Source organism: Amphiprion ocellaris, chromosome 9, assembly GCF_022539595.1.
Source record: "Amphiprion ocellaris isolate individual 3 ecotype Okinawa chromosome 9, ASM2253959v1, whole genome shotgun sequence".
Lineage (NCBI taxonomy): Eukaryota > Metazoa > Chordata > Actinopteri > Pomacentridae > Amphiprion > Amphiprion ocellaris.
In genome coordinates, this window is record NC_072774.1 from 11,178,348 (window position 1) to 11,205,783 (window position 27,436).

General features: G+C 37.3%; 1 protein-coding gene across 2 annotated transcripts in view; it reads left to right on the forward strand.

The window, feature by feature from the left end:
* The window catches only part of LOC111576319 (collagen alpha-6(VI) chain-like), a 65,571-nt gene that overhangs the window by 10,905 nt on the left and 27,230 nt on the right, over positions 1 to 27,436 (forward strand). For both annotated transcript variants that reach the window (XM_023281929.3, XM_023281928.3), the window contains exons 3-19: positions 3,015 to 3,122; positions 5,047 to 5,628; positions 6,425 to 7,060; positions 8,172 to 8,210; positions 9,931 to 10,545; positions 11,712 to 12,272; positions 12,697 to 13,254; positions 14,037 to 14,615; positions 16,423 to 16,986; positions 18,593 to 18,930; positions 19,914 to 19,992; positions 21,530 to 21,672; positions 23,348 to 23,440; positions 23,605 to 23,658; positions 24,804 to 24,875; positions 26,607 to 26,633; positions 26,784 to 26,828. In XM_023281929.3, coding sequence (XP_023137697.2) covers positions 3,029 to 3,122; positions 5,047 to 5,628; positions 6,425 to 7,060; positions 8,172 to 8,210; positions 9,931 to 10,545; positions 11,712 to 12,272; positions 12,697 to 13,254; positions 14,037 to 14,615; positions 16,423 to 16,986; positions 18,593 to 18,930; positions 19,914 to 19,992; positions 21,530 to 21,672; positions 23,348 to 23,440; positions 23,605 to 23,658; positions 24,804 to 24,875; positions 26,607 to 26,633; positions 26,784 to 26,828 — 5,079 coding nt within the window. In that variant the 5' untranslated portion in view covers positions 3,015 to 3,028. The remainder of the gene's footprint in view (positions 1 to 3,014; positions 3,123 to 5,046; positions 5,629 to 6,424; positions 7,061 to 8,171; positions 8,211 to 9,930; positions 10,546 to 11,711; positions 12,273 to 12,696; positions 13,255 to 14,036; positions 14,616 to 16,422; positions 16,987 to 18,592; positions 18,931 to 19,913; positions 19,993 to 21,529; positions 21,673 to 23,347; positions 23,441 to 23,604; positions 23,659 to 24,803; positions 24,876 to 26,606; positions 26,634 to 26,783; positions 26,829 to 27,436) is intronic.

Consider the following 27,436-nt stretch of genomic DNA (forward strand, 5'->3'; position numbering starts at 1 on the left):
AGTTGCAGATAAATGTTTTGCTATTTTTCAACACAATGATTTGAGACTTAAAAGTAGTTGCATCACCTGAGAACTTCACGTCTAGCCATTTTTTACAATGATATGCTATATTAATTACTAGCATTGCAAGCAGAAATATAAAGATTTGTTATGGATTTTTTTGTAGGAATGTAAGACAAAAAACAAAACATTGAACAATGACACTGTTTTCAATTTATCTTAATAATATTAAATTTTACTTCAAGAATTTCACAATTTGCAAAACTAAACTAAAAATAATAAATAAACTAGAAAAGCACTCAGAGAGTGCAGTACTCTGCCAAGACTGCTCAGTTGACGTATTATTTCCAACAGATGAAATCTTTAATGAAAAATTATCTTGCGCTGAGCACAGGCATGTGTTATGCATGTGCATGTTATGTATGGATACTGAATTGTGTGTAAATTACTCTTATAAAGGTCTGTTGATCAGTTCATCACTTTTGGCAAACCTTTGTTTTGCTAATGTTAAAATAACCGTCCCCTCCATGCTTTTATTTTGCAGGCGTATTTTAATGTTACAGGCTTTTATTTTGTCACCATTCCAGCAGCACAGGAAGTGTTTATCTAAGAAACAGTTTCTTGACATGACGAAGACACTGCCGAAAAGTCCAAAAATTCATCTAAAGATGAAAACAGTTCCACGCTGTTGCTGTCTAGCAAAGGATGTGTATAAACTTAGAAGCAGCTAGCTGGAATGGGGACAAGCTCTTACTTTGAAGAAATGAGTGAAGGACAGAAAGGCGAACTTGTGTTCAAAATAAGGCTGACGGCTGAACGTAAATGAAGGCTTTGTGAAACATCAGGAGCTTCACCATTGTCTGGCTGGGGTTTGCTACATTGCGTGACCTAAATATGTAGCGGGCTGCAGGAATTGATGGGACTCAGAAACACCCCACAGTTTAATCATTTGTTCCATGTATGATTTCCAACTGATAAATTACAGTCATTTTGTAGTAGGATCGCAATCATGTGATCGTCAGCAGGTAACTGACACAGTGTTCACGTCATGGTTACAGCGACGCTGTGCCGGCTGCTATATCTGGCAATGGGAAATCTTTAACAAATCCATGGATCCAGATTATAAGCTGCATCACTGTGAAAATTTAATGAGGTGGTCCTTGTGTCATTTCTGATTTCCTCTGAAAATTTCATCCAGCTCCGTTTGTCCGTATTTGAGTAATGTTTCACACAGACAGACAGACAGATTCACAGACAAACGTACGCCGATCGTCACATAACTCCACCGTTCCTTGGCGAAGTAAAAAGTCTGAAAGTTGTGGAAGTTAATATTTTAAGTAACAAAGGCAAGATTTTATTGAATTAAAAACATGCAATGAAAAAAATTGAGATAAAGACACAGAAGTCAAAATTAAAAAAAAAAGTGCTCTACAGTTACAGCTGAGATGCCTCCAGCCGAGGGCTCATAAATACCTGACAGTTGTTTGGTTTTTCCTTCCGGCCTTTGCAGTCTGAATTTATCACTTCCACAGTTTCTTTTTAAGAAACTTAACTGAAGCCTGTGTGGAAGCCTGAGGTGTAGCCAAACATTTTTTTTCACATGCCACCCCTAAAAGGAAAGTAATTTTTTTTTCCATCCAAGGCATCTTACACCTTTATCTTGCCTTATAAAGACATTTAATGCAGCAAATGTCCCTGTTTGTATATTAGCTCACAACGCTGTAGGCCATGCATCTATAAACACGTGCCTTTTCTGCTTTCTGTCATCTCATGCCTCCTCAGATTTATGTTAAAGAGCCTTTGTTGGTTATTTAATAAGAAATCAATCAGAGCCTTCCCCTTGACCTCCTCAGAAACAGCTGATTATTTATCTACAATAACTTCAGTATATTAAATGAAACCATATAGAGTTTTACCTTCATATTATGAATAGTTTCAGAGTTACAGTCCCTTAAAGTGCTTAGGGGTTGGTTCCAAAATGTCACACTTTTAATTGTACTTTTTCCCCAATTTCTGAGCATCATAACGTCATAAGTACAGAAGATAGACACGAAATTTTCCGGGCTGAAAAACACATTTGAGCTCTGTTAAAAACTGCAACCAAATCAGTTTTACCAGGCTCATCGGTGATCATGTGTAATTTTTGTATCCAACTTGTCTTTTCTACGGGGAAGGAAAATAATACTGCCGAAATTATCAGGGTCCTCAATAAATAGAATCTTGCAAGTGATAAAATGTGACTATATTAGAAATTTTTTAGACGCAGAAGGAATCGCTTCTAGAAGATGGTCCTGGTATCAAATGTATATAAAAATCAGATCTTTCATTTCCTTTGCATGTTCTGACCAACCACCCATCTGATATGAGCCTTGAAATTTTCCTCAAAATGCACTTTTTAAATTTAGAGAACACATTCAGGGTACCAATGCTTGTTTCTTGACTCTGTAGTATAGATATTAAAATGCTGCAGTTTTGCTGTTGAAACTATGACATATCCCATAATATTGTTGCTCAAAGTTTGTTACAGAAAAAATGAATAAAAAACTGATTGTCTTTAAATTGTGACACCTTGAGTTGATGTAAAATTAATTAAGTTGCAGTTTTTAACAGAGTTCAAATGTATTTTTCAGCCTTAAAAATTAAATGTCTATCTCTTGTGCTTATGAAGTTATGAGGCTCAGAAATTATGTGAAAAATAAATTCTATGTACATAATTTGGGCCCACCGCTATGTACTTCAAAGTCTTGTAGCTGAAAATAACCATAATATTATTTGAATGTAAAACTTTGCAGGCTTCATGAAGTATACTGAGGTTATTGTATATTAAAAATCAGCTGGTTCTATGGAGGTCGGGAGGAGCTTTTTACTGATTCTGCTGGTTTTTGTGGAGTGACCCCTTCTGGGTTTTGTCCAAAACTATTCATCATCACAATACGTTTGGTTCCTAGAATTTCGGTACAGTGCTGTATGTGAAAATAGAGGTCCAAACTAGCGTGGTTCTGTCTTTGCTGTAGGAAGAGAGAAACCCATGAGCTGGTGCACCATGAAGGGAAGAGCGAGTCTTCTTCTCTTCGGCCTCATCACAGCTTCATATTTCTGCGCCATCGCTGCTCAGGCAACTGGTGAGTACTTAACATGTTATGTTTTTGAAATCTGAGATGTCAAGTACAGTATGTATGAAGTATTTGTGTGTTTTTTACTTTGGGATTTTGTTTCCTGTTCACTTCCATATTTTATAAAATGTGAGTGAACATCACAGCTGGAGATTGAAGCAACGGAAAGCTATTGGTTCATAAATTAGCACCTCACAATTAACTCTCTTTTTTTGCTCCTGTGTCATTTCTCCTCACTGTAGGATCATTTTTCACTGCAATACAAAGTACTGTGCCTCTATGTAAACAACACAACCATGGAAGTGTAGGAAAGAGAACTCAGAAATGTATTCTGTGTAGTATGACAGTTAGAATGAATGTTTATTTTACAAACATTTAAAAAATGTCAATTTAGCATGGCCAACATTTTTCCGAGTGTCCACAGATGTTACTATCACTGGAAAAAATGGTGACTCCTCATACTACAGATATAAGTATTTACATTTTTACAGCCTCTGCAAACTTTTTTACTTTACTTTGCGCATTAACAGTAGAAATACGTTTCACCATGCTGAATGTATCTTCCAACAACTTGCTCCTCTGTATGCCGTTTTTTGTTTTTTTTTGGGTTTTTTTTTGCCATGCCGCATGTTTTTTTTATTAATGCGTCATTCCAGAATTGGAGGACATTTGGGCTTCAAAATTTTTGAAAAATATACCTTCGCTTTTACAGTTTTCTGCTACATATTCCTCAATAATAGGTAATAAACTATCAAAGGCTTGATTGGCTCAGCCTACACATCAATGGTACAATTTTTATTGCATGTTTTATTTGTTGTTTGCTAGCCCTACTCTAATCACAGTGTCAGGGTTCCATGCTAATGTTAGCTTTTTCTCAGCAGTAGTAGCTAGGTATTTTGCTAGCTGTTACTGCTGACCAACAGGACAAACTTACTGATGGAAAAAGGTAAAAATAATTTGTCTTCTCCTGATAATATGCATAACAGGGTTGCATGAGGTAGAGTGAGACATTCAATTCAAGGCTGACAATGTTATGAAAATATGAAAAATAGAAAAGGACATACCTTCGCTCTACCCATTCTATTGGAAAACTGTTTGATGAAGTTAATTCCAAGGTATCATGTGATTCACTGTTTTCTTCTTCTTCTTCCAGCTAAAAAGGTTATGCTAATAGGGTTGCATGCATGTTGTGGGACACATGTTCTATGCATAATAATTATTATTTGAAATGTTATGTTGATTAAAAAATGTTCCCACTATTACAAGAGACATCAATGAAAAAATAATACCAAAAAGGGAGATTTAAATTTAATTTTACTGTTTAACTGTTTTATTTCAGATTGTATGTGTTCATCATCGGGGTGAGTCAAGAGAAAAATGGCATTTTTGTGGGAACTCCAGACTTATTTGATATTTTAAAAAATATGATCACACATTCTTTTCTCCTAGTTTTTGTTTAGATTTGGTCTTAGGACAAGTACATTTACATAATGACTGCATGTTTTAGTATTTTGTACAAGTACTGTTTGAAATTTGATGGGTGAGATGTAAAATGTCCTCCAGTTCTGGAATGATCCTAATGTAGTATGATTTATGTTCCTCTTAGCCTCTCTTGTCTTCTCCTCTCTACTCCGTGGAGGCACTGCCTGCACTCCACCTGCAAACAGTCACATGTTTTGTCACAGCTGAGTCAGTCATGGTTTCTCAGTTGGGCAGATTCAACAGTTCTTTCTGTTTTTACAGTTTATGACTAATAAATTGTGTCATCCGGTGATTACAAAAAAAGGAAACATGTCTTTCAGACCTGCTGACAGGGTTTGGGGTTCAGAGGGTGAATGGATGTCGTGGCTTTTAATGTGACTGTTTAACCGTATACATATGTTGTGAGAGCTGTGTTGAAAATGCAATGCTGATATTTTTCTTGCCTCTCCAGAGTGTGAAAATGCCACCGTGGGCGACATTGTCTTCCTGGTCGACGGCTCCTCGAGCATAAATGACAAAAGCTTTCAAGAGGTTCGCACATTTCTGAGCAACATCATCAGGGGATTGGACATCGGCCCCAACAAAGTTCGGATCGGCTTGGCCCAGTTCAGCGATGATACTTACCAGGAGTTCCTGCTGAACGACCATATGAACAGACCGTCCCTGCTGAATGCGGTGAGGCAAGTGCCCCACCGGAAAGGCGGCACGCAAACGGGAAAGGCCCTGGAATTCCTTTTGAAGCAGTACTTCACCAAACAGGCCGGGAGCCGAGCCGACCAGCGGGTGCCGCAGATCGCTGTGGTCATCACAGATGGAGACTCTACGGACGACGTGTCAGAACCTGCAAGGAAGCTAAGGAATCATGGCGTCCTGTTGTTCAGCATCGGAGTAGGACAAATCAACCAGAAGGAGCTTAATAAAATTGCAAGTGTTCCGCGTTTCCGCCTCACCATCGACAGCTTCGACGCTCTGCAGAAGCTGACCAACACTCTGCTACAAACTGTATGCGACTCCATTGAGAATCAGCAGAAAGGTGAGAGCTCATTAATAGAGTCCATGTTTTCATTTGGACATCAGTTTTCTAAGAAAAATCATGAACCAAAGTTTTGAAATGCAGAAAAGTCGAAAGCATTTGTGGAAGTTGGGTTGTGATCATCCCACCTTGCCTTTAACCTCCACTGTCTATCAGGGCTTCCAATAACAATTACCCTTCTGTCCATTAATCTAAACAACAACAACAATCTAAACAGCTATTTTCCCTCCACAAAAAAGCAAAATTAATATCCATCAATTATCTATACACTGCTTAATGTTCATTAAGCATTAAGCAGTGTATAGATGAAGATTTGATTGCCGATGATTGCACAGTGCATGCTGGTTAGATTTCATGAAGAGCTGGAGTCTATCCCAGCAGACTTAGGATGAAGGCAGGTGACACCCTGGACAGGTCACCAGTCTATCACAGGACTACATATAGAGACAAACAATCACACTGCCATTCACACCTACAGACAATTTAGAATCACCAATCAACCACACCATGTTTTTGAACTGTGGGAGGAAGCCGGAGTACCGGGAAAAAACCCTCGCATGCACAGTGAGAATATACAAACTCCATGCAGAAAGATCCCTGGCTGACGTGAACCGGGGACCTTCTAGCTGTGAGCTGATGGTTCAAACCACCGAGCCACTGTGCAGCCGCATAATTACTTTACTTTAATTTAGATTTTTTTAATTTTGACAAATTGGATATCAGTTTGCTCTGAGTGTACCGACCCTGCTGGGCTGATGAGATTTGCTGTAATGATTTTTTTTCTGTCTTCTTTCAGCTGTTGCAGAAAAGTTTTCAGATCTGTTCTTCTTGGTGGACAGCAGCATGCCTCAAGTGAAATTCAGCCAGTTCAGGACGGACTTCATCAGAATGCTCTCTCGGCACAACATCGGAGCGTCGTCCCATCGTGTCGGTTTGGCTCAGTTCACTCGGAATGTCAGGGAGGAATTTAGGTTAAATACTTACCAAACCAAACAGGACATAATACAGGCTGCCCGACGTTTCCGACTGCGCCCACAACCGGGTCAACCGGGAAACGTGACCGCCGCCATGCAGTACACCAGGGCTAACTTGTTCAGCGCTGAAGCAGGCGGCCGCGCAGAGCTGGGCGAGAAACAGGTTTTGGTCATTGTGCTTGCAGAAGACCCTCCAAAAAGCGATCCTGTGTATCGTGTTTCTGCTACACTCAAACTAGATGGGGTGATTATTGTGGGGATGAGCGGCGGTGCCTCACTGGATGCACTGGAACGTTTCGCCAGCGACGGGTTTGCATTTGATTCTATTCGAATGACTGCCCTGAATGAGTTCTTCACTAGCCAGAAAGGAGAGGCAGGTCCTGCAGGTCCTGCAGGTCCTGTAGGGAGGCCAGATGTTGCAGGGAGGCCAGGTGTTGCATCGGTGCCAGATTTTGGAGGTGAGAACCTTTATTATTGTCATCAGTTACTATAGACTAATGAAATCTTTATTAGCAACATTAATATAAATCTAAACTGTTTGAATTTCTCTTTTTAAGCCTCTAAACCCTTTGTGGTTTCTGGGTGTTTTTTTGCTTCTGTCTCCCTTTTACTCACTGCAAGGTCATTTTTTTACTCTAATATAATTCACCTCTATGGAACGAGCAGAACAATGGCTAGAAGGAGAGAGACCTAAGAAATGTCTTATGTGCAGTAATTGGAACGATAGAAATCATACAAAATAAACACAAAGGTTGAATTTCTTTGATTATATATTTTTCCAAAATGAAAAAAAATGGAATCAACATGTCCACAGGTGTTATCAACAGTGGAAAAACTACTGTAAATATTTAACAATTTACATTTCTATTTTATTTCCATGCTTTCCTCCTCTCTGCTCTGTGGAAACACTGCCTGCAGTTCACCTGAAAACTCACATTTTTTCACTATTGGTCACAGCCAAGTCAGTCATGGAGACTCAGTTGTGCTGAGATACTCAGAAGTTTTAGCTTTTTACATGATCTTTTTAGTGCAAACTGTTATTTTTCTCCCAATTTTTGAATTACACATGTGAAATAAAGATTTTTTTTCCTTTTTTTTAATATCACCATTTTAAGCCTAGATTTGGTTAATTTTCCAAAGGAATGGCTCATGGAATGTCACACACAGCAACTAGAATAACTGTTGAAAAGTGGAAAACCTGGTGATTCATTCTGTTTTTTTTATTTGTTTGTTTTACAAATTTTGTCACTGATAAATTATAAAATTTTGCAGATTTAAAAAAAAAAAAAAAAAAAAGCATGCCTTTAAAACCTGGGCTTCAGAGTCTTAAATTAGTTGTTTTGTTTTTTCTAATCATCCACTGACATGTTGAGAATTTACAGCATCTTTAGCCGGAGTCAAAAAGCTACAAATTTGCAATAAAATTACAATTTTACATTTGAAAATGATCCCTGTGCAGTTTTCTACTAATTTTTGTACTGAAAACTACAGATTTAGAAGCTGTTGAATACACAAGAAATACTAAAAATACATTTGTAACACTGGGTTTGCATTTGATTTTGTCTTCAGCGGGCCCTCCCCCTACCCAAGAGGATCAAATTACTAAAGGTAAGAACATTTATCATTGTTGTCTGTGCATGGAGAGTAAAGTAACTGGGTTACTGGGTGTGTTTTCCTCTTGTCAATTTTTTTGTCACTTTGGGCTCACTTTTCATTGTAATTTAAAGCCCTGCACCTGTATGGAAGCAACACAACCATGACTAGAAAGAGAGAACTCAGAAATGTCTTCTGTGCAGTAAGACACAGTCGGGATGACATGAATCAGAAAAAAAATAGATTTTTTTTGAATAAAAGAAACCTTAATCCTACATGTCCAACATTTGTCCACCGGTGTTACCAATCCTTTACAAACTTTTCCAGTCTAGTCGACATATCAGTTGCTGAAAGATTGATTGATTGATTGATTGATTGAAAGATGTTTCACCATGCTGAATATTTTGCCCATGTTTCTGAGCCATGCTGCATGCATTGTATTGATCAGTATGTTTTGTTTTTCTCGCTGTCTTTCTTGTTGTCTCATCCTGCCTATGCAAAAACACTGCTTGCAGTTCACATGAAAACTGTCTAAAATAATTGTCACCTGACTGGTGGTCACAGCAGAGTCAGTCATGGCTTTTTACAGGATCTGGTTAGAACGTACAGGTAGTTTCTGACTCATGATTCCGTCAGACATGTAGAATAACATGATTTTGATGACGTTACAATTTTACATCACACATGATTACTTCAGAAACCATCGAAAATGTGAAAATTCAGTGATTCTTCCTGTTTTTTGTTGTTTTGCCATATATTATAATACAAAACTAAATGACGGCAAAAAATTTAACGTCCAACATTTTCACAAGTGTCCACAATTGTTACTAACACTGGAAAAAGATTTTGACGATACACATTACAGACATTTTCCTAAATGAAATTTATGTTTTTTAAAATTTGTAAATACATCTGTAACACAACAGCACTTGGTAAATATCACATTTGACTGTTCGTCACAGCTTCTCAGTTAAGTGGATATTTTTTATTTTATACAGGATCTTTTTTGAGCAAATTGTAAGATTTTAAAATGAAACATGTAGAATAAAGTGATTTTGGTGAAATATCAAATTTTCAAGCTTAGATCTGGTCAGTGTTGTCAAAAGAACCATATGTCACACATGATGTGTCAAGACCACTGTAAAGGCATAAATCTAAAATCAAATTTTTTTTTAAATTTCTTTTTTACAGTTTCTGGCTGATAAATGGTGGCATTTTGCCAATTTAAAGAAAAAAGATAATTGAAAAAGGTTTTTGATTTCATAATTGGTGTTCATCTACTTCTTTTAAACTGACATAGAACATTTGATTTGTTTGATTCAAAATGCCTTTCTTGTTGTTCTAGAGGAAACCCATGAAATATGACAATTGTAAGTTTAGATTTTGGTTAATTTTCTCAACAGAACTGCATAATACATTTAGAGACCCTCAGAAATTTCTAAATCTGGAGATTTTTTTGTTTTCAGAATTTCTGGCTGATAAATGTCCTCATTTGTGCCATTTTTTGACATAACTTTCAAACCCACCAGCAGGTTTCAGAGTACAGAAGGTTAAGGTACACAAATCTAAAACACCAGCTTTAAAACAGCTGTAAGCCGATAACACGTTTTCATGTTAAAAAAGCTGCCCTCAGACTCCAAACCAAAACTTCAGACTCTGTAGAACATAATGAGTGTTTCTGTTGTGTCTAAAAGGTGAAGAAGCAGTTGGCTAACTATTGATACTCCTTTCACAGAGTGCAAAGGAGCCAATGTAGCAGACATCGTGTTTATTGTCGATGAGTCTGGAAGCATCGGAGACGCCAACTTCCAGCTTGTGCGCGCTTTCCTAAGCTCAATCATCATCGGCCTGGAAGTCGGTCTGGCTCGAGTCCGAGTGGGCATCGTTACGTACAATGAAATGCAGACAGCGCAGCTCTACCTCAACACATTCCAAACCAAGATTGAAATTCTGCAGTTGATCAAATACATGCCTTATAGCCAAGGTGGAACAAACACCGGAGCAGCCCTGACCTTCACTCTGAAAAACATCTTCACCGAGCAACAGGGCAGCAGGAAGGGCGTCCAGAAGGTTGCAGTGGTGGTCACAGATGGTCAGTCCCAGGACAGCGTGGTCGTCCCAGCAGCCACCCTCCGTCGGGCTGGGGTCACAGTTTATGCCGTGGGAATCAAAGATGCCAACGTAACAGAGCTGAGGGAGATGGTGACTCCCCCCCACGAAAAGCATGTGTTCACTGTGGACAGCTTCACCCAACTGAAACAGCTGCAGCAGACCCTGCAGAAGAGCCTCTGCAGTAACATCATTGAGGACGCAATCAAATCTGTTGAAAGCGAAACAGATGTCAAAGAAGGTTTGGAACAGTGTTTTTGGTTTTAAAATGAAAAGTATTACTGGCGTTTGGGATTTTGTGTAATGCTATATAACCCTAAAAGTCCTTGGTTTTGGTTCCCAGAAAGAACAACAAAAGTTGTCCAGAAAGTCCAGAATTTTTTCAATTCTAGTTCTTCATAAGCAGCCTGGACCACAAAGGGACAGAACCTAATAGAAAGCCATAAAAAATGAACACAAACAGAAGCTAATTCAATGCAAACACAAAAAAATCAGCTTTCAACACAAGAAAGGGATGCTATTTTTAAAATGGCTGCAAAGACACTCAAAATGGCCAAAAAGACATTAAAACTGACTAAACTGAATGCAAAATGCACGCACGCACACACACACACACACGGAAAATCAATACAGAGACAAAACAAGAGCAAAGACACAAGATTACTCAAAACAAATACCAAGAGCCACAACATGACGAGAAAAAGAGACAAACTACAGAGACACAGAAATAAACCTCAGAGACACCCAAATACAGAAATACACATTGAACACAAACTGTTATTAATTCAGTGCAAACAGAGATAAAACCACCGGTTAAACACACAAAAAGACTAATAAATGCAAAATGGCTGCAAAGCAACACCAACCAATAAAAGAGGGATCTAAAATGAATACAAATAAATGCAAAATGACTGCAAACAAAAACAGAAAATGACCAAAAAGAGATTCAGACTGACTAAACGTGATGCAAAATGCACACAAAGGCAAAATCAATGCAAACAGAGACAAAATGACAGCAAAGAAATGTTACATCTCTCAAAGCAAACACAAGACACTGCAAAACCAGGAAGACATGAAAATCAAGTGGAAGGAGACAACTATATACAAAGAGACATAAAATGAACACAATCAGATGCTGATTCAGTACAAACAGAAAATAATCACCTCTTAGATACATAGAAGGACTACTATTTGCAAAATGTCTGCAAATAGACACAAAACAACCACAAAATGACACAAAATGACCAGAAGGAGACACAAAAACAGTTCACCAGTATTTTCTTTAGTTCACTGCCATAACTAGGGCTTGTTATCTTTACTAAAACACTTGCCAGTGTCTGAATGTTGATATTAAGCTTTCCTTTGTTTGGTTGTGCAGAAAAAAACTAACTTTCTGTTTCTTTCCAGCTTGTGAACAAAAGGATGAAGCTGACATCTACTTCCTTATAGATGACTCATCCAGCATTAGTTTCCCAGACTTCTACGACATGCAGAAGTTCATTATTGAGTTTCTTCATATCTTTCGTATCGGGCCACAGAATGTTCGCATGGGGGTTGCGAAATACTCAACTTTTCCTTCTCTAGAATTTGACCTGACAAAGTACTCTGACGCTAAGAAGATGGAGCAAGCTGTGGAGGCAATCCGTCACGAAGGAGGTGAGACGTACACAGGAAAAGCGCTGTCGTTCATGGTCGATTATTTTCAGGAAGCAGGCACATCACGTTATTCCAAAGTCCCCGAGTACCTGATCGTCATCACCGATGGAGAATCTGCTGATCAAGTCAAAGCTCCTGCAGAAAAACTAAGGGAACAAGGCATCACCATCTACGCAGTTGGGGTGAAGGGTGCAAACCAAACTCAGCTGGAAGAGATTGCTGGCGATCTCAAGAGGACTTTCCATGTCAAGAACTTTGATGCCCTGAAGTCCATCAAAAATAACATCATCACAGACATCTGTTCTCCAGAGGGTGAGGGAAGAGGCTGCACTTTGATTGTCATATTTAACTTATACAGCATACAGCAGAAGTACGTACACCCTTGTACAATATTGCATAAATGTCACCTGATTCTAAACTGTATCAACTGCATTATTTCCAAGTTGAACAAAGTGGAAACTTAAAGCAACCAAAGTGGATCCAGCTGTGACTACTGAAACTAAACTGAGTCTAGATGTCATTTTTAATCAGCCTAACTGCATGAAGATGATTCTAAAATGAGCTTTGAACAGTAGAACTTTCTCAGTTTTGTACCTATGAGCTGCATGCCTAAATCATAATCTGAATGGGGTGCCAGTTTTGAATCATTTGACACTTATGTGATATTGCACAGGGGCACCTTCCCTGTACTGTATGTGGAAGCCCATACTAACACTTCTGTGTTCTGTGTCCACAGTTTGTAAAGACGTACCAAGCGATATATTTTTCCTGACGGACAGCTCTGAGAGCATCTCTGCGAAGGACTTCCAGAAAATGAAAGATTTCGTGAAGTCTGTCGTGAGCAAGTCCATCGTTGGGCAGGATAAAGTGCACATTGGGGTCATGCAGTTCAGCACTGGTTTTCGTCTCGAGTTCCCCCTCACAGAATATTACAGCAAAGCTGAGATTCTGGAGAACATTGATAAGATGGAGCAGATGAACGAAGGCACACGCACGGGACGGGCCCTCACAGAGGTGTTAAACTATTTTGATGCCTCTGCAGGAGGGCGTCCTGAGCAGAGGCAGAGGCTGGTGGTCATAACAGATGGTGAGTCTAAAGACGAAGTGTTAGGTCCCGCAACTGCCCTGAGGAACAAAGGAGTGGAGATCTACGCCATCGGAGTGATGGACGCCAACCTCACCCAGCTGCATGAGATCAGTGGTGCACCAAACAGAACCTTCAGTCGGAGAAACTTTGATGCTCTGAAGTTACTGGAGAGCCAGCTGGCCTTGAAGTTCTGTGAACCACAGAGAGGTGAGACACGTCTGAACAGCTCCTTCAGATTAACCAGATGAGTTTGTAGACGCATTAAGGTAGTATTTGTTTATATATGTCCATAATTATCAATTGTCAATATCTAACAACAAGTAAAATGAAAAGGCACTGCTTTATTTTACAGTTTTCTAGTTTAAACAAACAAAAACTGAACAAAGAACTGTTTATTATGTTGCCAGAAAAAATATTTTAGAAATGTGCTTTCAACTCTGTCCAAAGCTGAAAACATATAGAGGGACTATTTTTTACACTGTCAGAAGCCCAAGAAATGGAGAGAAAACACAGCTATTTACACAGTGAAAAACAGAAAACATGATGTTTTTTTATGATTCTTCAGTTGAAATGTTCCTGCAGAAAACACATTTTACACTGTCTGAGAAACTGCAGCTTTTTACTTTGCTCCAATTAGAAAGTGGCATTTTTTTTCATCAACAGCGAGAACAGACTTCCATATTGTCAATCAAAAAAATTAAGAAAAAACAACCACTTTTTCTGCTGTGTAAAAGAAACACTTTACTGTCAATAGATGAAAAAACTGCAGAAATTTAAAAGCTGCTGTGTGAAATCTCTTTATGCTGTCAAGAGCTTAAATGCATGCAGACAAAACCACATCTTACATATCCAAAAAACAACCTACAGTTTTTTACATCATTTGTGGGTACGTCGCCTAAGAGAACTAAAACATGACAGAAATTATGTTTATTTTCTAAAATATTTGTCAAGATGAGAACTCATTAGCACTTCACTCTGTCTTCTTCTAGATTGTAAGCAAATACAGACAGCTGACATTATTTTCCTGGTGGATGGCTCTGGAACCATAGACGACGAAGAGTTCAGTAGCATGCAAGTGTTCATGAACTCTGCCGTGAATCACACCACAGTTGGCAAGACCTACACTCGCTTTGGGGTCATTATGTACTCCAACAAGCCACAATCCATCTTTACTCTCGACCAATACGACTCCAGAGGACAAGTTCTTAAAGCCATTGGAGATCTGGAGTTACCAGCTGGAAACACGTACACGGGGGTCGCCTTGGAGTATTCCTTACAGTTCTTTGATGCTAAACATGGCGGCCGGAAGACTCAGAAGGTGCCTCAGATTCTCATGGTGATCACAGACGGGCATGCTGATGATCCAGCGAAACTACAGCCGGCATCCGATGTGCTGAGAAAAAACAGCATCAACGTCTTCAGTATTGGAGTGAAGGATGCCAACAAGGAGGAGCTGCTGACCATGGCTGGAGGCGACACGTCCAAAATGTACTTTGTGGATGATTTTAAGCAACTAGAAACTCTGTACAAGAACATTTCTTCTGTGCTCTGCAACACCACTAAACCAGGTAAGAGCTCGGTTCAAAGTTCATCTTCTTTACCATGTTACACAAACATATTTACACATAAACCTTGACAGTCATGATTTAATTTACTTGACTCTGTGAATCCCAAAAGGCATGGTTTGCTGAACAGTGTCAGGTGGAAAAAGCAGAAACTCATATTGCATTAAATATCAGAGCCCTCCGCCTGACGCCCTCTTAATGAGCTGATTCTTTACCTTTAGTAACTTCAGTATATTTAATGAAGCCATGCAAAGTTGAACCTTCAGACTATGAATATTTATAGTTACAGGCACTTGATTAATGAAGGTTTAAGTCAAAATTTCACACTTTTAATTCATGATTCATAATTTCAGAGTCTTATAAGTACAGGATGTAGACACATGAAATTTTCGGGGCTGTAAAACACACTTGAGCTCTGTTAAATACTGCAACCAAATCAACTGGTCAAAGCAAGTTATAGCAAATAAAATATAATTTATTTTCTACATTTTGAAGCTCATTTTATACCCACAACTCATTTTCTCCTTTTTTTTGTGTGTGTTACGTTGCACAGGTTTTAATACATTTTGGACAAGTTTTAAATTGTTTAGGATAAATTTTAAGTTATTTTGGAGAGGTTTCAAGATATTTTTGACATGTTTTGTATTGTTTCAGTCGCATTTTGAGGCATTTTAGGGAATTTTTTGGTCATTTTGGAAACATTTTGGACAAGTTTGGAATCCTTTTGGACAATTTTTTAGACATTTCACAACGCATCAGATTTTCAGGGCTGAAAAAGACCTTTGAGTTCTGCTAAAAATTTTAACCAAATCAAATTGACATCCACTCAATGTAGCATATTCTATAGACTAAATCCAGTTTTTGCTCTTTTTTTTTTTTTACCAACTTGTATCATAGTTTCAACAACAAAACAAAAAAGCAGTTTAATATCTATGACAGAGTTATAGATAAAAGCATTGGTACCCTGGATGTGTTTTCTGTTAATTTAACAGGGAAAACTTTTAAAAGTGCCTTTTGGATGAACTATCAAGGCTCATATCAGCATTTGTGATAGATGGTTGGTCAGATTAAATTCTAGCAAATGAAAGGTCTCATTTATACTTAAGTTGATACCAGGCTCATCTTCTAGACGTGACTCCTTCTTTGTCAACATAACTTTCTGATACATTCATATTTTAACTTTGGTGAATGTATCATGTGGCTGAGAAATTGAGACAAAACATTGGTGTTCATTTGTTTTATAGAACAGTTTGGAAAAATCCCATTGCTTACACCACTTTGCAGCACTCTGTCTTTCAGATTCTCCCAACAGTGTTCAGTTGTTTGTCTGTAAGTTTCTGATGTCTGCCTGTTTCCGTCCTCAAATTGTAAACAACAGCATTGATGTGTGATGTTGGCGTCCAACACCTGCTGCAAATGATGCTGCAGGAATTATACTGGTTTTCATTCTTGCAATAAATAGTTTAGGGTGTCAAAATGTGCCAGTGAAAGAAAATTACTTCATGTCAAGCTCAAGTTATGAATCGTGATCCTGTAACGTGATGCATAAGATAAGAAATGTTTTTAAGAAAACAAATCATAAAAACCTTAGGTACAGAACGAATTACCATTTGTAAAAATACAGATTTTGTAAATATGATTTTTACAGTTAACATGTACATTAAATCTTTTTTTCCTGTGTTATCTGTAATTTAACAGGTAAAATCTGTGAAAAAAACTGTAAATAGTTGATAAAGTACAGTTAACAGCAGCATCATTTCACAGCATGGTTGTTTATTAGTAATGCGGACTAATGTCTTTCTGTTGGCAGAATGCAACCAGACCGACTTGGTGTTCTTGATCGACCGCTCCAGCAGCATCAACCCAGACCAACACAAACTCGTGCTAAACTTCACAGCTGAAGTTGTGAACAGCTTCAACATCAGTGCAGAGTACGCTCGGGTCGGACTCGCACAGTTTAGCGACAATCCTCATCACGAGTTTTACCTCAACACGTACTACAAGAAGGAGGACATGATTGCAAAAATCCTCAGCCTGCAGCACACCGGTGTAGACACCTACCTTGGAAAGGCCCTAAGATATATGAAGAACTACTTTCTGGAATCTAATGGTGCCCGCAGCTTCATCCCCAAGACTCTGGTGGTGGTCACAGACGGAGATTCTCATGACGACGTGGAGGATGCTGCCAAAGAACTCAGGGCTTCGGGGATCGATATACTCGCCATTGCCGTCGGAGACGTCTATGACCTGCAGCTCCTGCAGATCACCGGCACTCCAGAGAAGGTGTTTAATGTGCAGAACTTCAACAGCTTGTTACAAATCAAGTCAAAGGTTATTGATGACATCTGCAAAGAACCCACCACAGAGCCGGATGGTAGGTGGAACAGTGGAACTTTGCGCTCTACAAAATAAAGTTTAGGCTCAATGATGAAAATTAACATGACAGCAAGGAGTTATTGCAACTTTAAATGAAATTATGTACAAGTACGTAAAGGTATTTGTAATTAGCTAATGATTGGAAGCATAAACAAAAGCTTTCAAGGTGGTTACTAATTTTCCATATTTAATATTTAAAAGTAATTTTTTGTCTTACATTTTTAATTACCATAATCATGAACACATGTTTTTTAATTTGCTAACTCATAAAAATACACTTTATTGAAAGGGATTTTTTAGGTCAATTACTATAGTTATAAACTAAACTTTTTAAGTTCACAGCCTTTTAAAAAATTAAGGGGCCTCCATTAGATTTTTTTTCAGCTTTCTCATGTTTTGTTCATGTTGTAGCTTGTCAGTAAATTATTGCATGTTTTATTTAAAGTTATTATTGCGTGCTACATATTTAATTAGCGTGATCATGAAGACAAGTTTTTAATTTGATTACTCATAAAAATCAGTAGTTTTTAGTTTTCCACTATTATTTAAAAGGTTTTCTTTGTGTTAGGCATTTAATTCCAATAATCATGAACACAAGTTTTTAATTTGATATCTCACAAAAAGCCACGTTATTAACTGCATTTTTTTTAGGTTTTGCTATAGTTGTGAACACAACTTTTTAAGTTGACAACTGTTAAAAAAATGTCGCCTCAATTTGATTTTCTTTTTAGTTTTTTTTATGCTTTTGTTCATGTGGCAGCCTGTAAGAAACCAAAACTATACAAATTTGAATTGACACACAAATTAGAAATACACATGGAAAGTCTTGTGTAGCTAAACAAATTTGTCAAATGACACTTCATCAATTTTATCCATTAGTTTGCTAAACTAAGGATCAGGTGGACAAATTTCACTGTTAAATATGACTAACATCAACTACATGCTGCAGAACAACAGATTCCATCAACTGCATCAGCATCTGTAGAAGAAATTCAGTACACAAACCCACTGTTAGGCAGATCAGAGCTGAAAATATTCCCAAATTCACTGATTCAATGAAATTATTTGTAAAAGATATGATATTGACCTTGTAATGCTCTTTGTATTAGTTCAGCCTGCAGGTCTTCTAATACACAATCTTAATTTATCCAGATATGCTGAGTAGGTAGAAACCCTGAAGTGAAGATGAGGAAATGTTAAGTTATCAAGCCAATTTACCTCAACTAGAATTTAGTTTGAGCTCAGCAAGCACAGAAATTTTAGTTGAAATTACACATACAACTTAAATTTGAAGCAATAACTATGTGTCAAAACAACCCATCAGAAGATGTTTGTGCCTTAAAAGGTTTATCTAAATCAGTAAATTAGAATTTTTGTCTTCCAATTATCCTAGGAGCTTCAGTACAAAGTTCTTCAAGAGCCTTAAGGAAAAGTCCAGTTGCTTTGTACTGAAACTCCTAGGATCACCACGACCTGGATGACTGAGAATCTACTCAGACATAATGCAAGTATGTATTTAAATAAATGATGGGAATAAGAGCCATGAAATACTTTTTACAGATAAGATTTGTCTATGTGAACACATATTTCCCTTTCTCCTGCAGTCTGCAGCATCGATATTGGCGTAGGATTCGATGTAACTCGAGGTTCCGGTGGTCTGCTGGCTGGTCGCCACCTCCGGCAGCTGGAGGAGATCATCCGATACATCTCCTCTGTGCACGATCTGTGCTGCGTCGGCCCCGAACCACTCAAGACCAACATCGCCTTCCACGTGGTGGGTGGCGATGGAGGAATCCTATTAGACACTGACTTTGAACCGTTCAGCGAGGAAGTGCTAAGGAAAGTGTTGACCTACTCAGTGTCGCAGCCCACCTACTTCAACTCTGCCCTGCTGAACTTCTTCAACAACCGGTTCAGAACCAAAGCCTCATCTAATGTCAAGGTAAAGCTGACGCTGCTTCTTTTGCTGTGCTTTTATTTGCTTTTGATATGCATACAATGACTTCCCTCTGTGCAAGGAGAGGAGTCTTATCTTTTAATGGACTTTGCTTTTCAACTTGATTTTTCACATTTTACTTTGTGTGCATAATGAGAGTACAATCTCATCTATTTTAAATCTTTTTTTTAATTTTTGACCAAGTATGTACACTACCAGTCAAAAGTTTGGACACACCTTCTCATTCAATGCTTTTTATTTAATTGTATTATTTTCTACATTGTGGAATTGATTGTAATTGATTACGCTGCATCCAACCAGTCTGCTGAAGCCTCCCTCCACTGTTAGTTTGGGTGAGATGTGATGATGCCCATCCCAAGTCCTGATCAACATCTAGCCCTCCTGTGATCCATGGCTTGTTTGTCTGTGTATTCAGAGCCAATGAGCAACGGACTTTCATCATAATAATAATAATAATAATAATAATAATAATAATAATAATAATAATAATAATAATAATAATAATAATAATAATAATAAAAATAATTGTTGGCGTTAATGAATTAACGTGTTAATGCATTCGTAACGCATTAACTTGCCCAGCCCTAATTCTTTTATAGTTTTGATGCCTTCAGTATTAATCTACTATGTATAAAATAATTTTAAAAAAGCATTGAATGAGAAGGTGTGTCCAAACTTTTGACTAGTGTATATTTACATATAGTGCTCTTTAAGTGTGTTTTGTGATATGTTTTTTTTTCTGTGATTCTAGATGTTATTTGTAATAAAAAACAGGGAACATTTATAAAATGACAGTAAATTATTAAAACAAAAAATTTTACAGTCTGAAGAAACGGATCTATCTGTCTGTCTGTCTATGAAATTTGTTAGCATGGTGTTTAGGAAGTACAGCAGAGGCTGATGTGAATGTGGTTAGTTTTGCACCAGTTTGAGGACACATTAGAACAGTGACTAATGTCAACCTTCAGGTGCTGCTGATCTTCTCAGATGGACTTGACGAAGACGTGATGATCCTGGAGCAGGAATCTGAGCTGCTGCGACAGTCTGGTAAAAACCGGCACTTATTTCCATAATCATCCTCCTCTGCGGTAATTTCTTAACCCCTGAAGTCACATAACATTCCATTTCTCAAATTCTGTCTCCTCCTTCATGTTGCCTTTTTTGTTCATAAATTCATTGTGTCCACAATTACCCTGATTGTTCCTTTGATAATATTTTTAATATTATTTTTTCTTGCAAAGAACAGCAGTGGCAAACAGTTTCTGGATGTTTTTTGCCTCTGTCTCATTTTCCTCAATGCTGGCTCATTTTCACTGTAGCAAACAGCACAGACATGGCTAGATAAACAGGAAACTTTAGGGTAAGAATGACACCAATCAGAAGAAATCAAAGTGAAAATTAAATTTCTTTCATTATTTGTTTTACAAAAATGTAAAAAAAAAAAAAAAAAAACTTGTCTCTTTTTTGTTGTTTTGAGTCTTTTTGTGGTCATTTTGTGTTATGTTTTTGTTGTTTTGTCTTGTTTTTTTATTGTCTCGTTTGTGTTGTTTTATGTCTTAATTTTGTCTTATTTGTGTCTTGCTACCTCATTTTTGATGTTTTCTGTCTCGTAGATGTTTTGTCTTGTTTTTATCAACGTGTGACGTCTTTAACCCGATTTTTTTTTTTTTTTTTTTAAAGAAAGATAAGTGCAATTTCAACAATGTTATTCCTCAGTTTATCATTTGTGTATTACAATTTACAGATCACAGAGTATCTACAAAGCCACAAAACATTTAGTCACAGGTATCTGGAACTGAACAGTATAGTATTTTACTTTATGATCGAAACAACTTGTCAAAATGTAGAAAATATTTTACATTTACATTCATTTCGACATCTGTGTAGTTATCCTGACCTCCTGAACTGACACACTATTAAAGAAGAAGGTTCAATTGTCCCCTTTACACAAAGAATACATCAAAGTTTTCTCAGTGCATGAAGAATAATGTTCCAGCAAGCCAAGCTCTTTTGTGCTGACCTCATATTGCACAATGTTCAATGTCTTTAAATATTTTCACAGTAAGGATTCATTTTCACCTTTGTCATTTTTACACTTTGCAAAGTCAGGGGTGTCAAACATACCGGCCACGGGCCATATGTTTGACACCCCTGTTTTAGAGCCTGAAGTAGACATTTTTTTACACTACATTTTTCAGCTCCCAAGGTTGCAACTTGAGACAAACACAACTTTATACTTAACAAATCCCCCTGGATCTTATTTTGTTTCTTAAAAGCCACCATTTTCTGCAGAGAACTAATCCTGATGATATTTCTCAGGCATGAGGTTACTGCACTTTGCATAATGACATTGAACTCTCAAGAGAAACTATGCGTTGCATTTAAGGCGACTCTTCCACACATCATTTCCATCTTAACCCTGCTAAGATAAACCATGTGGAAGTGCTGAGCTGCTGTCTAGCTTAAGCTAACCCAGATACTGTATTTACACTCCCATGTTTCATTATTTGGGCTGATCTTTGTGGTGTTTGTGGAGGAGTGAGCTCCTCTGAGGCAGTAACTCTGTGGTTGTGACTGTGTTCAGGGGTCAGCGCTCTGCTCACTGTGGCCCTGGATGGTGCTGACGCCACTCAGCTGCAGATGGTGGAGTTCGGTCGAGGATTTGGCTACAAGCTTCCTCTCAGGATCAACATGATGAGCGTCGGCAGCACTGTCCTCCAACAGATCGTAAGTCTCTCACGTTACTGTGACTTACCACGATTCAGAAACAAGTGTTGATCGTGATATAACCGTAAAGGCATTGTATACATATAAAAAATTACATGAAAGTCTGTGTATGTATGTACAATTATTCTATATACATACATGACTATTGAATGTCTTGTGTTGTTATTACTTCACAAATCTACTTTTCCAGACTTAGGCAGCCAACGAAAGGGGGGTGAACAAATCCAAAAAATACAAGAAAGAAAAAAACAATCCAGACAAACAAAAAAATATCAAATATAATCCTCAGATGTCAACTTTAAAAAGTTACACGAAGGTCTTTAGTCATAAAAAGTTCCTCTTTGAAAAACTTCCCTATAAATGTCACTTATTATTTTCGACTTTCACAGAGTTGGATTTTTTAAAATCATCAGTCCAAATCTTTATTCTTTTTTTGTATTTTAAATACCAGTTTGTTTACATGATTTCGCTGTTGTTGTTGTTTTAACACACAAAAAAAAATATTTATTATTTATTTTATTAGGATTTTTTCTTTTGATTATCACACTCTGGGGTGTGTTAATGATCTCTAACAACATTGATTCTGATGAATTTATTTAACACAACAAAAATAACTGAGACCTTAACAACGAAAGTGCCCTCATCAAAACAACTTCCATAAAAATATCACATATTAATATTATCTTCCACTTTCATTGAGTTTTTTAAATTTACTTTTAAGCCTTTAAATGCTTGTTTACCCACTTTTAGGATATCATTGTTGTTTTTTAACAGTATTTTTATTTTATCACAGTCAATGATTGGCACCAATATTGATCTCATGTATTACTATTATTTGTTTAGCAGCATAAGATAAAAAAAAAAACAAAAAAAACTTGATAACTTATATTGTATGCAAAGTGCCAAATAGCGTTTCTTGCTCCTGTCAATGATCTTATCTTCTGATTGGCTTACTATGTTATGTTAATCAATGAAAAAATAAAAATATGCGAGAATTTTGAACAACAAAAAGATAACAGCTAGCAGAAACATTTGGTCGCTAAAAAGTAAAAATGACTAGCCTACCTTAGGCTAGTTGAGGATGATAATAAACTTCCTCATACCTCATACTACTGGTCTCTTAATGTGAGATTAAACAGGCCTGGTGACTTCCTTATAAGTAATCCTGCAAGTGCATCAAGACCAGTTTCTCATTTTATGTGCAGCTATGTTGAGGTTCAGAGATTCTTCAGTTCATTCTCTGATGGAGAAAAACTTTTGTTTCCAGAGATGGGAACTGGTGGGTTTACAGATAGAAGAACTGTGAATACACTATGTACTGTATGTCACATGCTTTTTATGTTTTATATGAGACATACTGCTCTCTGTTCCACTACACTAACTTTGTATTTATTACTAATAACCATATTTTCACAAAATTTAATTCACTGTAATTTTGCACAAAAACTCTGATTCACTTTTGCACATATCTGTTGCTGTACACAGCAGTCAAAAACTAATTTTCCTTCTGTAGTGTGTCGCACTTGTTTAAATGCTTTTTTTTTGTGTAAATACTTTGACAGTAAGAGTCAAATTCCTTTTGTGTGTTCACATCTAAAAAACCTGATTCTGAATCTTTTACTTTTGGAAATGAGGAGCTTAAATCCAAACATTATGTTGTTGTGTGTCCCTGCAGAGCACGGTGGCAGACCGGGAGTGTTGCAAAGTCATGTGCAAATGTACGGGACATGAAGGCGGGCCTGGTTCTCCCGGCCTGCCGGGGATCAAGGTGACTTTAAACATTATGTCAAGAATGTTTAGGAAAAGACTTAAGAACACCGGTTGTGTTTTCCTCAAGGACTCAGCTGTGCATCTTTAAACCTAAAGACGGCTGCTGTACTTCACTTTGACCTTGTGAACATTCGTGTTAATGTTTCTGTGTTTTATAAACAGGGTCTGCCTGGACGGGATGGTCAGCTGGGCTTCCCAGGAGAAGAGGGAGGCATGGCAAGTGTTCAGTTTATCCATAGTGCCTCATTTTATAGCACCATGATGGGAGGAAAATGTAGGAGTAGTGTTGAACAAAACATAAAACCTTATACGACTGGAAACTACAGCTCCAACTAAAGATTATTTACATTGTTGACTATTTTCTGGGTGCAGCAATTAGTGTTTTGGTTGAAATGTCAGAAAACTGAAAAATATGAATCAGTGTTTCCCAACGTCCAAGATGACAAATGTCTGGTTTTGTCCAAAGGTATATAGTTTACTGTCACAGAGGAATAAAGAAACCAGAAAATTATCACATTTAGGAAGCTGCAATCAAAGAATTTAGGTGTTTTTATTTTAAAAATTACTCCAACTGATTATCGTTTGTTGTAGCTGACTTTATTGAGTTTATGATTTTTTGTGGTTGACCAACAGTCTTTTTAAGGATGTCACTTTTGGCTTTGAGACACTGTGTTCACCATCCTGTGACATTTTAGAGACAAAACCAATTTAAAAAAGAATCAGTAGAATAATGTTGAAAATACTGGGTAGTTTTAGCCCTTAAGAGCAAAACTATAGGCTTTGTGGTTGTTTTGTGTTTCATTTTGATTGTTTTGAGTCTTTCTAGTCCCTTTGTGGCTGTTTTGTGTCTTTGCGATTGTTTTGTGACTAATTGTGGTTATTTTGTCTCATTTTGATTGTTTTGAGTCATTAAGTCTCTGTGATTGTTTCGTGTCTCTTTGTGGTTTTAATGAGTCAGTCTGTGTCTCTTTTGTTGTTTTGTGACTATTTGTGGTTGTTTTGTATGATTTGGTATCTCTTAGTAGTTGTTTTGTGTAGTTTTAGTTTTTTGTCTCTTTGTGGTTGTTTATGTGTGTTTGTGGTTTTTTTTGTGCCGCTTTTGGTTGTTTTATGTCTTTTTTTGTGTCTCCTAGTGGTTGTTCGTGGGTTTTTGTATCTCTTTGTGGTTGTTGGGAGTGTTTTCATAATTGTTTTGTGTCACTTTGTTTCTGTGACTTAAACATGATATAAATCAATAAAATGAGACACAATACTCACTGACAAACCAATAGGACCAGACAAACAGAATCTATGTGTGTTGTATTTCATTCTGATTTTTAGTCTGCTGCAGTCACTCTGCGTTTTTTCTGGTTTGGCTGCAGGGCGAGCGAGGACGTCCTGGGATGTCTGGACCTCAGGGCATCCAGGGCTGTCCTGGACCCAGAGGACAGAAGGTAGAGAGCGCCTCAGTAACAAAGCAATGAACCACATGTTCTCATTCATACAGCATCTCCTGACACCAACACATAAAGCTCTGAAGACAACAACTTCTTCACGTCCTGTCATTTGCTTTTCAGGATCATTCCATCTCAAACCATCTTTAGAGCAAATAACTGTACATTTTAGATTGATATATCAAATATTTTTCGAGATTATTTTAGAGAAAAAAATTTGCCCGTCGACCCACTTTCAGCAGGTTTGTTTGAACTTTGAAGTTTGAGACTGTTTGAATTACAGTATCTCAGGAACTGGAAATTTTCACTGTTATTTCTCATCATGTCTTTGTTTCAGAATCTGTCATATTGAACAAGTAGATCAAATAATATCTGAATATGGGTGAGTCAGAATGTCATTAAAAAAAGGGAAGCCATCATGAAAAGTCCCGTCTTTGACCTCAAAAAACATTGATAACTCAGAAGTCAACTAGGGATATTTTATGAACTTATGTAGGTAGCTGCATGTCACAATAAAACAAAACAAAACATACAGAATTTTGAAACTCAAGCCAAACTGTCTAGTAACATTTTTGTTTTTGTGATAAAACTTGCCCTACCTGCTTAATCAATTCTGAAAGTTCAATGAAAATAAGTTTATTTTTATTTTAGTGCCAAGTATTTCATAATAAAAAGTATTCTGCATGTTTTGTTTTGTATTATGGTTGCATGCAGTTACATATGGTTCAGAAAATGTCACTAGTTGACTTCTGAATTAACATCTTGGTTAATATGCTCAAAAATGAGACTTGCAAAACATATTTCAACTGTTTGAGATTCTGAATTCGTGACATGAGAAGTATTGGTGATTTCTTTTTTTTTTTTAATCTTAATTCCTGAGATGATGTTGTTTAACAACCTCAAATTTAAATATGCAAAAAAAAGTCTGCTGAAGGGGAGCGATGGGGCAGTTCTTAAAAAATATATATATCTTGGAAAGGATTTGAAATGTCATTCTAAAATTTCACAGTTACCATTTTAAATAATCAGAGTTTATGATGCTAAAGTTTCAAGCCAGTCAGAGATTGCCGACCAGAAGACTGCTGAATATTTGAGATGAAATAACTTTTTTGATAACAGCCAAAATGTGCTTGTAGTAGTGGTTTAAGTTGTTGCCACAACTTACTGTCTTTAAGGTATAGTGTAGATCTTGTTTTTTCTCAACTGTTTTATCCTTTTTAATAAGGAGTTTAATAAGTTTTTAAAAATGTGTTCTTTAATTTGCAAGTTACAGATTTTTTTCATTTCAAGACGAAGTTGGCAAACTGCAGTGTTTTGTCAGCTTTTCAAATTTGCTGGGCCTCATTCATTGGAATTTTTAAATGTAAATATTGTTTTGGCAAAGAAAAAGACATAGTAGCAGCACCAGATATGTTAATCTATAACTGTTGCCATTGTTATTATAGTAACACCACAAAGTGTATATATACATTTTTTTTAAAGGAAATGTGGTTTACGTGTCATGAAAAGGGACGACTGTATCTTTAGTCTCAGTGTTTGTTTGTTGGCATGAAAATGCTGCATCACCATTTACTTTCAGTTGTAAACAAAACAGACAAGCAATTTATACAATTACAAGCAAGTTTCCTGTGAGACCCAGCTGAAAAGTTTTCTCCAGTGTTCATCGTATACACAGAGAGTGTCGACCTGTTGGATGTTGATGCCATTAAATCCTGTTGTTTGCATTTGCAGGGCTACCGAGGCGTCTCAGGGAACAGGGTGAGTGGTTGAGACCTGCTGGAATGTAAAGTCGGCAAAGAAGTAGCGTGAAGTTTACTGACGGATGTTTGGATGAACAAGTCTTTGAGTTTAGACAGAGTCGTAGTAGCAGAGTGAAATGTGACAGCTGATTCTCATCCAACGCTGCAGGGCGACACAGGAGAAGAAGGGCTGGACGGAGTCGATGGAGAGCAGGTACGAACGACAGCATGTGAACATCTGATCGGTTTCAGTGGACCAAGTCCAGCAAATGCATATGTTAACATCAACATTAATAAAGAATTTCAATCAGCCTCATGCAAGAACCGCTCATATGGAGAGATTCATCATTAAGTGCTAAAGTTTTCATTAACTCAACAAATTTTTTAAATTTCACATAATTTTCAAGTATCTGTCTTTCTTTGCTGGAGCCACAACACTTGAACTTCCCAATTGTAAACCTAAAAGTGACTTGTGTGATTCATTGAAACCCACAGAGTTAGTTTTTTCATAGCAGCACTAACAGCAAAATGCCAAAATCTTGACTTTTCTGTTGGTGAACTTTTTGTATGGTTCTCCACTTGTTAAAATAAAGAACAGATCTCAGTCATTAGGCTGGCTGTATAGCAAAAAACTTTTGAAGAGGATTTAAAACTAACACCATGCAAAGGAATACAACGCTCCATCATACTAACACTGAACTCAGTAACACTGAGCCACAACAAAATCATTGGAGCTAATCTATGCAGCTGTCTGCTAGTCTGAAGGCAAAACAACTCTCATCAAATAAGTGTTGCATATTTTCTGTTACAAGAAATGTGAAC